Genomic DNA, 14,430 nt, shown 5'->3' on the forward strand with positions numbered 1-14,430 from the left:
AATTCTAAAACACAGTATTTAAGCAAACTCTACCTTATACATGTTCATAGGTCTTAACCTTTTAAAAAGAAACCCACAGGGCAATAGCACCTATGCCATTCCTTCTCCTCTTGAATCTTATATTTAGTCACAAGTCAAAACTCTATGATGTATGTGTAGTGGAACACAATGCATCACAATGTGACAGTTACAGAATCTAAAGTGAATCTCCCATCCCTCCAGCATGCAAAGATCTTAACTGGAGATGAAGAGGATAAAAAATTCACAAAGAAAAATTTGGAAAGGATTTGCCAAGGTCAGGAACTAATGTTTCTGCCAACTTTTAGCATTCCTTGCTATGCATGCTTCAGGGCTAAGTTTCAACTATTATCTTCCCATCTGCTTAATATCAGAAGGAAAGAATACCAGGTGACTTCTACAAGAGAAGGTGGCCAAAGATTCAGCTTTTACTTTTAAGGACTAAGTAGACTATTTAGGCTTCTTATACAAAGTTTTAAAGGAAGTAAAAACAGATTGCTTTATGTGATTTTTTTTCAAGTATACACAGCAGACTGACAATGTTTTTCTATTACTTGTGAATTGCACAGCACTTAGCACCAAGAAACATGAGGAAAGGTCTATGTAAGCTAATGACTGGAATATTTAGAAGTGTCATAACTTTTACCTGACTATAGGAAAAAGAGAAGGTAAAGAGCAGCTAACTTCCAGGAACTCTAAAACTAGGTCCTAGTTTATTTTTTCTATTCAGCCCTCATGGAGTGGGAGAAATTGTAAATGGCTGTGAAGAAATAATGAACAGATGGTACTGAAAAGTCACCATCTGTGCACTGGGAGACTATAAGGCCCAAGTGTATCTCCTACCCTAACTGGTGGCTGAACTGTTGTCTTGTCAGTATACAGGAGAAGGAAAGACTTCCTCTAAAGATAAACTGTCATTAATATTTTTTCAGATGTTAGAGAGAGGGAAGGGAGAAAACTCACTTCTAGACAACTGGACTTCATTAATAAGAATTCAATTCCACTAGAAAATAATTAAGTAACTATTATTATTAAACAAAAACTCTGCTTTGCTTTATAATGACTACTGACAAATAATCTAATAATGAATGTGTGCATGTGTGTTTGCATGTCTGTGTCTAGTAATGACAGTCCATAACATTTAGAAACAGTGTTTGAAAGTGATGACAGCAAGGAGGAGGATGACAACAAGAAAGCAATTTGTTCTTTTTTAACATTGTGAAATGCTATTGTAGAAGTGTTGAAGTGTGAGCCTGGAATCTGAAGCTATCATCTGTCTCATCATGATGACTGTACTCAAGTTTCATGTGGTAATTCATCTGTTAGAGACCAGTTTAATCTAAATTACTGTTTCAGAGGTACCATGTAGCAGGAAAAAGTACAAATTTAATTCTAAATAAATATATTTTTCTCAAGATAAGCTATTTCATACTAATGCAAGGGTCTTCATTCTGGGGTCCACATATCCCTGAAATTACATGCAAAATTCTATGTTTATACGTATTTTTCTAGAAGTCCATACCATTAATCAAAATTTCAAGGAGTCTAAGACACAACAAAATACAAATCCTTAACTCCAAGGGAACCAGGGGAAAATTCAAAGTGTGTGTTGGGGAGAGGGGATAGAGACAGGAAGACGAAACTCTGTAACAATTTCAAAATCCCCAGTTAAAGACAACACTTCCCTCAGTTCTCTTCTTCCTTACTCTAAACTCTTAGCCTCCAAAGCACAAAAGGAAAACAAAGTTACAATTCTTAAGTATTACTGGAAATATATTACTAATACAAATTAGATATTTGCTCTGACTGTGGTTCTACCCATAAAACAAAGTGTTGTTTTACTGAACATACATAATTTAGGCAAAAGAACTGGATACAGTAAACCAATCAGTGATAGCTATTACAGTGGTGCTGATGTGTACAGTAAAATACAAAGAGCTAATCATCAACAGTTGCTCTAATGGCAAAAACAAAACCCTAATCTTAAAGCTGCACTTTTTCTTTTTAAGCAGATGAAACATGCAAAGGATGAAGGCAGTTTCTACTTGGAATACTTTCAAACATAGTATCAAGTTCATTATCAAAAAATGGGAAAATATGTATTTATTACTGAAAGGGAGCAAAGAAGTTTTATTTTCAGACGACCAAAAAGTAAAATCTTGATAGACTATACCTTTTTACACTTAGGCAGCACACTAAGAGATCTTAGAAACTAAATAATTCCAAAGTATCAAATTGCTTTATGTTAAAAGAAAACTTATTTCTATATAGATTTTCAGTTAACTGATTAAAGTTGATGATTATATGAGGGTGCCTGGGCGACTCAGGTGGGTAAGTGTCTGCCTTCGGCTCAGATCATGATCTCAGGGTCTTGGGATATGGGATAGAGCCCTGCATCGGGCTCCCTGCTCAGCAGGGAGCCTGCTTCTCCCTCTCCCTCTGCCTGCTTCTCCCCCTGCTTGTGCTCTCTGTCAAATAAATAAAATCTTTGAAAAGGGAAAAAAAAAAAAGTTGATGATTATGTTACATAAAAAAAAACAAAAAAAACAATCTTTTTCAGTTGCTACTAATAGGAAGGGCCTTAACTGTGATTACAATATAGGGAGTAAGTTAATGCTCCGTTACCTGGTCCATTTTTTGATAAAAGGCATGCATTTTACCACTCAAAATGAACAAAGCTACTTAAATGAACAAGCTAAATAAAGTGTGTTATCTGTTCCTGAAACAAACTTCTGCACTTCAGTCTCAATCAGTATTAGCCACATTCGCCTGACTTGGGGCGGGGATGGGGTGGGAATGACAGAGCAAAACCATAGAAAATTAACCATTATTGAATGTAGCTACACTACATACAAGCCACTGTACTAGGTGTTTCACAGCCATTTAATCCACAGGCTAACTCTGCAGTAGTTCTTCTTATCTAAAATTTGTGGATGAAGAAAGTAACTGGCAGAGACCAATTTCAGACCCAGAGTTGTTTGAATCCAGGATCTACAATCTTTTCAATAAATTATACTTTTTTTTTAAAAGATTTTATTTATTTATTTGACAGAGAGAGAGACAGTAAGGGAACACAAGCAGGGGGAGTGGGAGAGGGAGAAACAGGCTTCCCACCCAGGGAGCCCGATGCGGGGCTCAATCCCAGGACCCTGGGATCATGACCTGAGCCGAAGGCAGACGCTTAACGACTGAGCCACCCATGCGCCCCTTTTTCAATTATTATGTTTTTTTAAAGTAATCTCTATGCCCAACCTGGGTCTCAAACTCATGACCCTGAGATCAAGAGTTGCATGCTCTTCTGACTGAGCCAGCCAGGCACCCCTCTCTTAAACTATATTTCTTACTAAAATTGGAAAGAAGTAAGAATCATAAATTGTAAAGCTTGACATTTTGGGAATTATAAATAAAAGCTTCCCATTTTTCTGGAAGCAACAGAAATTATTTTACTGTCAGCACTAAAATGGTAATCTACTCTCTGTAGCCAAATGATGGTAAATAACAAATGAGAAAGGTGGTATAAGCTGCACTAAGTGAAGTTCAAAACATAGGAAAATGTAATTGAAAAAGATGAAAATACTATTAACTTCAGAAACCATTTTCCTATTGCTTATCCTCAAGCTAATAATCTCAAAATTATGCAGCTATTAAAAAAGGTAATTTTATTTGGTTCTTTGCTTTTTATCTCCAAGGAAAATAGATGTAACTCTGGGGGGTTGGGAGATTCAAAGTTTGACTTTCTCTTAACAAGACATGAAAAGACACAAAATAAAAACAAGAGTAAAAGTAGTACATTAAAAAGTATACCCATATTCAAAAAAAAATACATGTATATATACATATACACCCATATTCAAATTATGTAACCTGCTGTATCTTTAATAAAATTGAATTCCACATTACTAATGCAAAATATTGAATATGAAAATGAAAAACAAATATTCCACAAAACATGCCTGACACAACTACTGCTCTTAATAACTTAACGCTGGATCTTTAAGAAAATTATGTTATCAGTAGAAAATACTTCAAATAATGGCAAGATCAGAACATCTTTGGCATAGAATATTATACCAATTTTTTCTTTATATCCATAGTTGTTGTATTTTCAGAAAACATGACTTACCTTTTACCTTAAAAAGTTGTGTGATAAACCACGTTATAACAGCATTCAATAAGTTCTACAACATTCAGAGTTGTCAAGTGTTATTCAAACATATTTTATCCAATGATTTCTATATATATTTCTCTTTCCTCACTACTAACAAATGCATTGCTTTTAACAGTCACATGAATACTGGTACATTTTCAATGTAACCCAAAATGTTACTCCCATACTTAGGATGCTAGGTAAAGATTCACTTCTGTGACTTAAATAAACATATTGAATTTAAAATGTTGGTCATGTATAGATTCATTTCACTTTCTCAGAAAAAATTCTTAAAACATACATGTCTGGACTTAAAAAATTAATTTGGAGCACTCACCGATTGCATGCTTACTCCAACCTGTTGAAAAACCATCCTAATTAGGCGCTTAATCCAGCCAAGCATTTAGATGCCAAAGTGTCTCCAAATTTGCATTTCAAGTACTTCAGGCATACATAGCAGCACATGGTCCAATAAGCACACTAAAATTTTAAAATGCAAATACTAAAATGAAATAATTGTTATTTAGAATCTTTACTGTCTGCAACATGTCTCACAAAGTCTAGTCTAAAACATTTTAAAACTTTGTGGGTACTTAAGAGAAAACAATTTTGCCTGTGATCAGTTTTGAATAAACTAACAGTATTTTTTTAACTATTTTTTTCCAGCCAGGGTTTTAGTTGGAAGCAATAAAAACCCACTGTGGCTAATTTAAGTAGAGAATGTTTTTATGAAAAGATATCTAGGTAACAATCTTAAAAGAACCTGATGTATAGGCTAAGGAAAGACATTCAGGACTGGGGCAGAACTGGTCCTGGGAAGACACCACGGCAACTGCTACGCCACCCCTGACCCAAGAGTCTGCCAGTTCCCACTTCTCTGCCTCACCGGCTCCTAAGTTGCTGTCCATACTGGTGGCATTTGCTTGGCCGAATCCACCTGCCTATAGTTACAAGCAGATTCTGCCTCCCGCCAAAAATCATAAAGGAATCCCAGAAATATGGTACAGCAATTTAGATGCTAGAAGATCAAAAAAGACAAAAGTTCTTCCACAGTATTGGCACTATAACCCCTGCCTCTAACCTCCTTCCCCATCAACATACTACACATCTGATAGAATTAAACTATTAACTCATCATACAGCATAACCCAGTTTACTGGAAGTGTTGGTCTCCAATGAAACAAGGAGTTTGAACAAAACTGCCAATGTGCTGCTTCCTCATCAAGGCAGTCTTGATTAAAAACAAACAAAACTGCTAAACAAAAACAGTATACTTAGTAATATATTTGATTCACATTCTGATGCAAGTTCATCCCATTAAGGACCAGAAACTCTATGATAGTCTACACTTTAAGAACTTCATGTACAACTGGGGGACGGGGAGATAAAGGGTGCCACAAATACATCAGACACTGGGTGAAACATGAACTGAAAAGAGCCAAGTCCTAATGACAGATCAAAGTATGTAACAATTCCAAGCACTGGCAGGAATATATAATTTATTGATAACTGTGAAATGGTCATGACTAGAACTTCGGTGAGACAGACAGATATACTATAGTGTTACCAACATCTATTATTGCTTGTAAGAATGTATACTCTGAGAGTTAACGGGAAGAAAAACAGCAAAAGTCCAAAAATAATGTCAAAGCTGGAAATGATGGGACAAAAAAACTAGTCGGGGGGAAAATGGATGGTTTTACGTAGGATTTGAAAACCTATCACTTTTTTTAAAACTGTGATGTAACTTACACAGAAATGTATATCAATTTTACCTGTTCAGCTTGATGAATTTTATATATGTATAGACCTGGGTAACCACCACCCAAATCAAGACATAAAACATTTCCAAAACCCCAAAGTCTCCCTATCGAACTACTATTCTAACTTTTACAAGCATTTATTAGTTTTGCCCACTGTATATACTCTTTTGTGTTTGACTTCTTTCACTTAACAATGTCTGAAATTAATCCACACCGTTTGTAAATCATAGTTCTTTATCATTGCTGTGTAGTAGTAGTTCACCGTATTACTATACCACAATTTACTGTTCATGAACATTTAGGTTGTTTCCATCTTTTATCTATTACAAATAAAATTGCTAAAATAATTCTTGTACATAGCATAGTAATGTACACATAACTCATTTCTCTTGAGTATATGCCCAGGAGTAAAACTGCTAGATTACACGATATAGACAGTTCCCAACTTACAAATGGCTCAACTTATGATTTTTTGACTTTACAATGGTGTGAAAGCAAATACACATTCAGTAAAAACCATACTTCAAATTTTGAATTTTGATCTTTTCCTGGGCTTTTGATATGTGGTAGCTACTCGCACGTGATGCTCGGCAGCATCAGTGACTGCAGCTTCCGGTCAGCTACGTGATCACGAGGGTAAACAACTGATACTTACAACCATTCTGTACCCATACAGCCATTCTGTTTGTCACTTCTAGAACAGAATTCAACACGTTATAGTAGATTCAACACTTTACTATAAAATAGGCTTTGTGTTAGATGATTTTGCCCAAGTGTAGGCTAATGTGTTCTAAGCACATTTAAGATAGGCTAGGCTAAGATGTTCAGTAAATTAAGTGTATTAAAGGAATTTTAGACTTACAGTATCTTCAATTTACAATGAGTTTATTGGGACATAGCTCTATCATCAGCCCAGGAAGATCTGTACAGATAGATATATAGCTACATCTTTAATAGAAACTAACATCTTTCTGAAGCTTTTGTACCAATTACACTCTTGTAAGCAAGTCAATGAAAGAGATCCAGTTGTTCTACAATCTCTGTCAATACTAGGTGTTGTCAGCCTTTTAAATTTTAGCCATTCTAGTGGGTTCTTTACATGTTTGGGGGGGCATTTGGGTATCTTCTCCAAAGTGTCTTTTGCTTATTTTTTAAATGGACAGCTTTTTTTTTTAATATTTTAAAATTATTTTTGACAGCAGGGCGCCTGAGTGGCTCAGTCGGTTGGGCGTCAGACTCTTGATTTCGGCTCAGGTCATGATCTAAGGGTTGTGAGATCGAGTCCTGCATAGGGGTTCTTGCTGGGTGTGGAACCTGCTTGGGATTCTCTCTCTCCCTCTGCCCTCCCCCCGCCACTCATGCTCACACTCTCTCTAAAAAAATGTATAATATATAAATATAAAATTATTTCTGCCAGGAAGAGATGTTTTGCAATCTGACCTAAAGATTGGAGAGCACAGGCTTAGATAAAGGAGATGAAATCTAAGAGTGAATGACTAAGAAGCCAGGATAGAAACTTCAGGAAATACTTGAGGAACTAGCAGGAAAAAAAAAAAAAGCCCCTGGGGAAAAAGACCAAAGGGTAGCAGAAAAATAATGATCATCAAAGAAAAAAAAAAAAGGAACTTTCAAGAAAGGAAATGGTCCTTGTTAAACAGAAAAACACAGAAAAGAGGTCACATAGTCAGGTGGTAGCCTCCTACTGCCAACCTCTCCTCCAAGCTTCTCCACTGTGCTCTCTAAAACCTTCCTTAAAGGTTAAATGTCCCCTCCGTTCCTGAACTGAAACTGGGCTCTCCCTTTACAATGCTGCCTCAAAGCCTTCTCAAAGGGTTCCTGCTTGCTTATTCTCTCACACTTTCTATCAAAGCTGTTCCAATCAGTCACTTCTCTAACCTCTTTTAAAAACTCTTTCTCAAAGGCAAAACTAAAGGGACAAAAAAAAAAAAAAAACAGATCAGTGGTCACCAGGGGCTAAGGTGGAAGGAAAAGTTAATTAACAAAGGAGCACAAGGGAAGTTTTGGGAACTGTTGTGGTGGTGGTGTCATGACTATGCTCATCAAAGAAATGTTTGCCAAACAGAGTGAATTTTGCTGTACACAAATTAATCCCTCATTTAAAAAAAAAAAAACCCTTTCCTGGGGTGCCTGGGTGGCTCAGTCGTTAAGCGTCTGCCTTCGACTCAGGTCATGATCTCCGGGTCCTGGGATCCAGCCCCACATCGGGCTCCCTGCTCAGCGGGGAGTCTGCTTCTCCCTCTCCCTCTGCCTCTCCCCACTGCTCCTACTCTCTCTCTCTCTCTATCTGTCTCAAATGAATAAAAAAAAAAAAACAAAAAACCCTTTCCTTTGGAAGCATAGCTTTACCTACCATCCTCTGCTGCTTATAAGGGTTGACTCAAGGACACTTAAGTCATTCCCTATCATGTAGCTATGACTCTAGCAAAGTCGTGTTCTCTATTCCACGTCCTTCCCTAAATTGAATTCCGTGTTTTGGCCCCATTAGCACTAGTAAATCATATTTCATATTTACCAGTGCTAGATGATTCACAGAAATGATGCATCCAACAGAGTACTGTGTAAGTCCATTCACATAAAGATCCAAAATGGGTAAAATTAAAAGTAAGCTAACCATAGATTAGGGATTTTTTTTTTCCAAGTTTTGTTTTGTTTTACTGTTGGAGATAGGGGTACTGACTGGTAGGAGGCCTGAGAAGGATTTCTGAGGATGCTGGCAATACTCTTATCTCTAACATAGAGAGATACTTAGGTGTGTTTATTCTATGAAACTGCAGAAGAGTTGACAATATTGACTCAATCTTTAGCCCTCCATCTTGTTCATGTCCACTTGCTCAATAACCTGTCTTGCAGTTACGTGTTCCTGGCCCCTTGGAGATTAATATACATACCTTAGAAATACCCGCCAAGGAGGCTTGCTTTGGCCCCCCATGAGTCTGTTAGAAATAAGTATTTCCTTCTCCTGAAGCACTGATGGCGCCGCAAGGTTAGCTGTCAATGAAGTGCCTGTAAGCCTTCTGATCTCACTATAATACCCTCCTGCGTGTACCCTCATTCTATAACATCTAGACTAAGATCTGGATTTTTCAGAGAATAGCTGCACAGATGTCCAGATTGTCGTCCAACCGATCCTGTCAGTAAGTTACCCTGAATAAAACCCTGTGTAAACTGTATGGAGTTGCCTTCTGTGTTTTTCAGTCCTAAGTGCCTTCTCAGTTTGGAGGATACTTTACAGTCCTTCCCTTCACCTTCCAATAGAAACTTATCAAGATGTACCTTTACATACTTTTCTTACTGTAAGTTTTGCTTCAAATAAAAGCTTTAAAAACACGCATAGCCTTTGACCAAGGTATGCAACTTTGAGGAATTTCTCTCACAGAAATAAAAGATTATACATAAAAATACATGTATAAAGATATTGTCTACTTTTTCTACTCACAAAATTGGGATCAACTTTAAATGTCTGTCAATAAAACTGTTAATTACTCCTATTAGAAAATATTATGCATCGGGGTGCCTGGGTGGCTCAGTCGTTAAGCATCTGCCTTCAGCTCAAGTCATGATCCCAGGGTCCTGGGATGGAGCCCCATGTCGGGCTCTCTGCTCAGCGGGAAGCCTTCTTCTCCCTCTCCCACTCCCCTGCTTGTGTTCCCTCTCTTGCTGTCTCTCTCTGTCAAATAAATAAAATCTTAAAAAAAAAAAAAAAAAAAGAAAATATTATGCTCCTATTAAGTGACAGACCAGATGGTAATTACACCTGTGGTGAGCACAGCACAATGTATAAAGTTGTTGAATCATTTTGTTGTATACCTGAAATTAATGTAACATTGTGTGTCAACTATTCTCAAATTTTTTAAAAAGTGATAGTCTATGTAATGACTTGACAGCATATACATGATACAGGAAGAATATGTTAATTATGATTTCATTTCTGTAAAAAACAAAAATCCTCAAGTTTTTTATTTACAGAAAGATACACATCAAACTCTTAAAACTGGCAAGAGAGGGTAGAAGTGAACTTTTCTTCATATAGTTTGCTTTTCATTTAAAAACAAATTCTAGAAGTTAAAAAAAAAAACCCAAATACCTCACCTTCTAGCTTTCCCTCACATACTCCTCTGCCCTACTTTGTCCATATTGAGCCCTTCAGTCTCTTCTCGCCTGCAATTTTCATCAACCTAATCAATCCCTTCTTACCTTCACTTTCTTCTACCCCATGCAGCCAAAAATCACTGGAACCACTCTTTTGTCAGTATTTTCAACCCCTTGTTCTACAGTTCTATTTCTTCTACAAGCCAGAACTTGATTAATCCAGCAGGCTACATGTTCTAGAATTGGGCTGTAGAAAAATTAAGCCTCACATTTTGATGCTGCTACAAATATTCTACTTCTGATCTCAAATGGGCCCTCACTGCTATCTCGCATCCTAGGAAAATATTTTCTTACTCTTGCCCCTCTTCCATTCTCCAAGAAGCTTTTTCAAGCATTCTCCATGCTACCCAAATCTCTCCAACCCTTCCTCCATCATTTCTCAGCAGATGATCAAGCATACTACTTCAAATAACAGAGAAGTCATCTGACAGGAACTCCCTCAAGATCCTGCCACTCCACATGCCATACACTTACCTACAACACCTATTCTGTCCCCCATTCTCTCCCGTCCCTCCTTACAACTAAGTGCTCAGGATTATACCCCCTCAACTCACAGGTGTCACTATATCAGCTCCACTCTGCATACATAAATTCTCTTTCTTGTCCCATGTCAACTTCAGTCACATGCCAACTTCTGGTTTCTCCCATCTGCTCTCAAGCCAAAGAAATCCAGAACCCAAGTCCCTAACTTTCCTCCTAAATCTGCTGCTCATGTGTTCCCTACCTCAGAAAATGGCACCCATATTGTCAGTTATTCCTTCTTTCTCTTTCATTCTCTATAATTGAGCCTATGTTTCCTCCAAAATATATCAGATTCCATTTCCACTGCTATTCTATTCCAATCCATTACAGCTATTCTAAGCCTGTACTATCATAATCACCCCCCACAAATTTTGCTCTCCCCTTTCTATCCATTCTCAGTACCAAAATAAGGCCTTTATGATCTGGTCTCTGTACTTTCCTAACCTCTGTATCTTTCACACTCTAGTCTTTAATCCAGTCATACAGACAATTCTAGAAATTAAACAGGTTCTCTGGACTTTTCTTTTATCCATTATTCTACCTCTCTACAGCACCTCTATATCAAGCTAGCTCCTATGCATCCTTTATTTCAGCTTAGCTATTACCTCCTCCAAGAGGTTTTTCCTGATCAACCAGGATTAGGGCCTCCTGTATATATTCTCCTAAACTGCACATTACAACAATGTACCTAAACTGCTTATCTTCTCCACAGCACTAAATCTTAAGAGCAAAACTCTTATTCATCACAGTGACCCCAGCCCTTAGCACAGTATATGGAATATAACAGTTGCTAAATTAATATTAGAATATTAAATGAAGGGCATCTAAGCCCTAAGCCAGTGCCTTTTCAACACTATCTCAATTGTAAACAGATATCTGAGAAGAATTTATTTATAAATGAACTACCTAATTTCAAACAAACTATCCTCCCATGAGGTCAAACGACAAAATATGAAAATCATCTATTTGAAAGCATCAGAGAACTATCAAGGCAGAGAAGTATAACCAGGCCAAGAGATGTTTCCTTGAAAAGAAACAAAAAGGACTGACCTCTAATGAGATTTACTGAGGAAAAAGAGAAGACACTTATAACCAGTATTAGGAATGAAATAGGGGACAACACTACAGATCACAGAGGCATTAAGAAAATAATTGAAGGGGGGCACCTGGCTGGCTCAGTCAGTCAAAGGATGTGACTCTTGATCTTGGGGTTGTAAGTTCAAGCCCCATGTTGGGTGTAGAGATTACTTAAAAATAAAATCATAAAAAAAAAAGAAAGAAAGAAAAGAATAAAAGGCAAAACAAAGCTATAGTGCAAGAAGTTACAATGGTGGTTACCTATGGATGGGGGCGAATAATAGTTGGAAGAGAGCATAAAGGAGCTTCCTAGAGTGCAAACAACTTTCTATTTCTTAATGTGGGTGGTGATTACATGGATGTTTGATTTGTGATAACTTATTGAGTTATACATCCATGTTTGTTACATTTTTTATGCGTTACACTTCAAAATAAAAAAGGCTTAAAAAAAGATGGCTAAGAATCAGATTGCATTTTGTTTTCTAGGTTCTGTATGAATACATATATAATTTAACTTCAAGAATTTTATGATGGTGGGGGCGCCTGGGTGGCTCAGTCGTTAAGCGTCTGCCTTCGGCTCAGGTCATGATCCCAGGGTCCTGGGATCGAGCCCCGCATTGGGCTCCCTGCTCAGCGGGAAGCCTGCTTCTCCCTCTGCCCCACTCCCCCTGCTTGTGTTCCCTCTCTGGCTGTCTTTCTTTCTGTCAAATAAATAAAAATCTTTTAAAAAAAGAATAAAAAAGAATTTTATGATGATGGTGTAAGCTTGTGGTCTACTCTACTTTGACGCAGACTATAAGAAATAGCAAATTATTTTGGGGAGGGGAAACAGGTAGTTGACAGGGCCGAAGAGAAAATAAAGACTAAATGAAAATAGACAAACCCGGGGCACCTGGGTGGCTCAGATGGTTAAGCGTCTGCCTTCGGCTCAGGTCATGATCCCAGGGTCCTGGGATCAAGTCCCACATCGGGCTCCCTGATCCTTGGGAGCCTGCTTCTCCCTCTGCCTCTCTCTCTCTCTGTCTCTCATGAATAAATAAATAAAATCTTAAAAAAAAAAAAAAAAAAAAAAAAAAAAAGAAAATAGACAAACCCTGAAAACAAACTTTCTCTTCCCTCCACAAATACTATGAAAATATACAATAGTGTATAGAGTTAGACCAATTAACATTTACAGTAATCAAATCAAAGATGACAGAAAATAACATTGCTTTCAACAAATGCAGCATATGTTTTTGGGATAGTTCTAATAAAAATAGCTTATGAGCAGTAAATAGTTTCACAGTAACCCTGTTAGCAGTAATAACAAAGTTGTCATTAAATTTAAAATGCCAAAAACTGGGGCGCCTGGGTGGCTCAGGCAGTTAAGTGTCTGCCTTCGGGTCAGGTCATGATCCCAGGGTACCGAGATCGAGCCCCACATCAAGCCCCACAACAGGCTCTCTGCTCAGCAGGGAGCCTGCTTCTCTCTCTCCCTCTGCTGCTCCACCTTGCTTGTGTTCTCTCTTTCTGTCAAGTAAATAAAATCTTTAAAAAAATAAAAAATAAAAATATAAAATAAAATGCCAAAAAGTTTAAAAGCCACAACAGTACCCTGGAGCTTATTTTTGTAAGGTCTTTGGGAACTATTCAAGGAAATGGCCATTTAATTATCTTTACAATAGGAGAGAAGAGAATGACCATTTTATAGTGGGAGTGGAGGGCGACTAAAAGGATTAATAGAATATTCTTATTCACTTGGCTAATTTATTAGAGTAAGGTTTCCTGTTCTCAGAATACCAAAAGATTAGATAAACCTACCAATGTATCCCAAATGACAATCTACATTCTAGTGCCAAACAACGATTCAAAAGAAAAATAAGGACCATGAAATAAAAAACAAAAACCTATTCAATTTAAAGTCACTGTCCTTTATTTTGAGAATATATCCGTCTTACATTTTGATGTAAAAGTACTTTTCTTTTAGGATATGGGGACAGTAGATGGATGTTACGTGATTTTTTAAAAATGTCTTTACTTGGAACAATGAAAAGTTGTCAATCCTATGTCAACACCCTGCCCTACTTTCTGAAAATTAAAACTTAAAATTCAGGGCGCCTGGGTGGCTCAGTCGTTAAGCGTCTGCCTTCGGCTCAGGTCATGATCCCGGGGTCCTGGGATCGAGCCCCACATCGGGCTCCCTGCTCGGCGGGAAGCCTGCTTCTCCCTCTCCCACTCCCCCTGCTTGTGTTCCCTCTCTCACTGTGTCTCTCTCTGTCAAATAAATAAAATCTTAAAAAAAAAAAAAGACAGAAAACTTTAAAAAAAAAACCAAAAAAACCTTAAAATTCAAATCTAGTGACCACTGGTATACTTCAGTCTGGTTGAGACTTTAAGTCAGACCACTTTACATTATAAGAAATGATATATAGTATTTGACCCATTGGTACAATTTATTGGCAATTATTTAGAATTAATATTCTATAATGTTCATGCAAAATTAAGTACAGGGCTATATTCCCAGCACCTAGCACAAAATCTAACATATAATAAGTCTCACTTTTTTCAGTCCACAAATGAATAAATCTCATGACCTATACCGTATCTCTTAACAACCACCAAAAAAACGCTTATATTAAAAAGTCTAATAACACAAACTAATTAGAACATGATGAAAATTCTTTCAAGTAAATGGGTTTTACATATGAAATTAAATTTCTGATGGACATTTTCTGTAACATTTTTAGAGGTCACC

At 37.2% G+C, this 14,430-nt stretch overlaps 1 protein-coding gene across 2 annotated transcripts in view; it reads right to left on the reverse strand.

The window, feature by feature from the left end:
- MTFR1 (mitochondrial fission regulator 1) overlaps positions 1–14,430 on the reverse strand; it is a 65,216-nt gene that overhangs the window by 32,433 nt on the left and 18,353 nt on the right. The window contains exon 2 of one of the 2 annotated variants that reach the window (XM_036090037.2): positions 4,503–4,645. The exons of the other annotated variant lie outside the window; for it this stretch is intronic. Coding sequence (XP_035945930.1) covers positions 4,503–4,568 — 66 coding nt within the window. The 5' untranslated portion in view covers positions 4,569–4,645. The remainder of the gene's footprint in view (positions 1–4,502; positions 4,646–14,430) is intronic. 2 annotated transcript variants of the gene reach the window in all.

This window comes from Halichoerus grypus, chromosome 5, assembly GCF_964656455.1.
Source record: "Halichoerus grypus chromosome 5, mHalGry1.hap1.1, whole genome shotgun sequence".
Classification (NCBI taxonomy): domain Eukaryota; kingdom Metazoa; phylum Chordata; class Mammalia; order Carnivora; family Phocidae; genus Halichoerus; species Halichoerus grypus.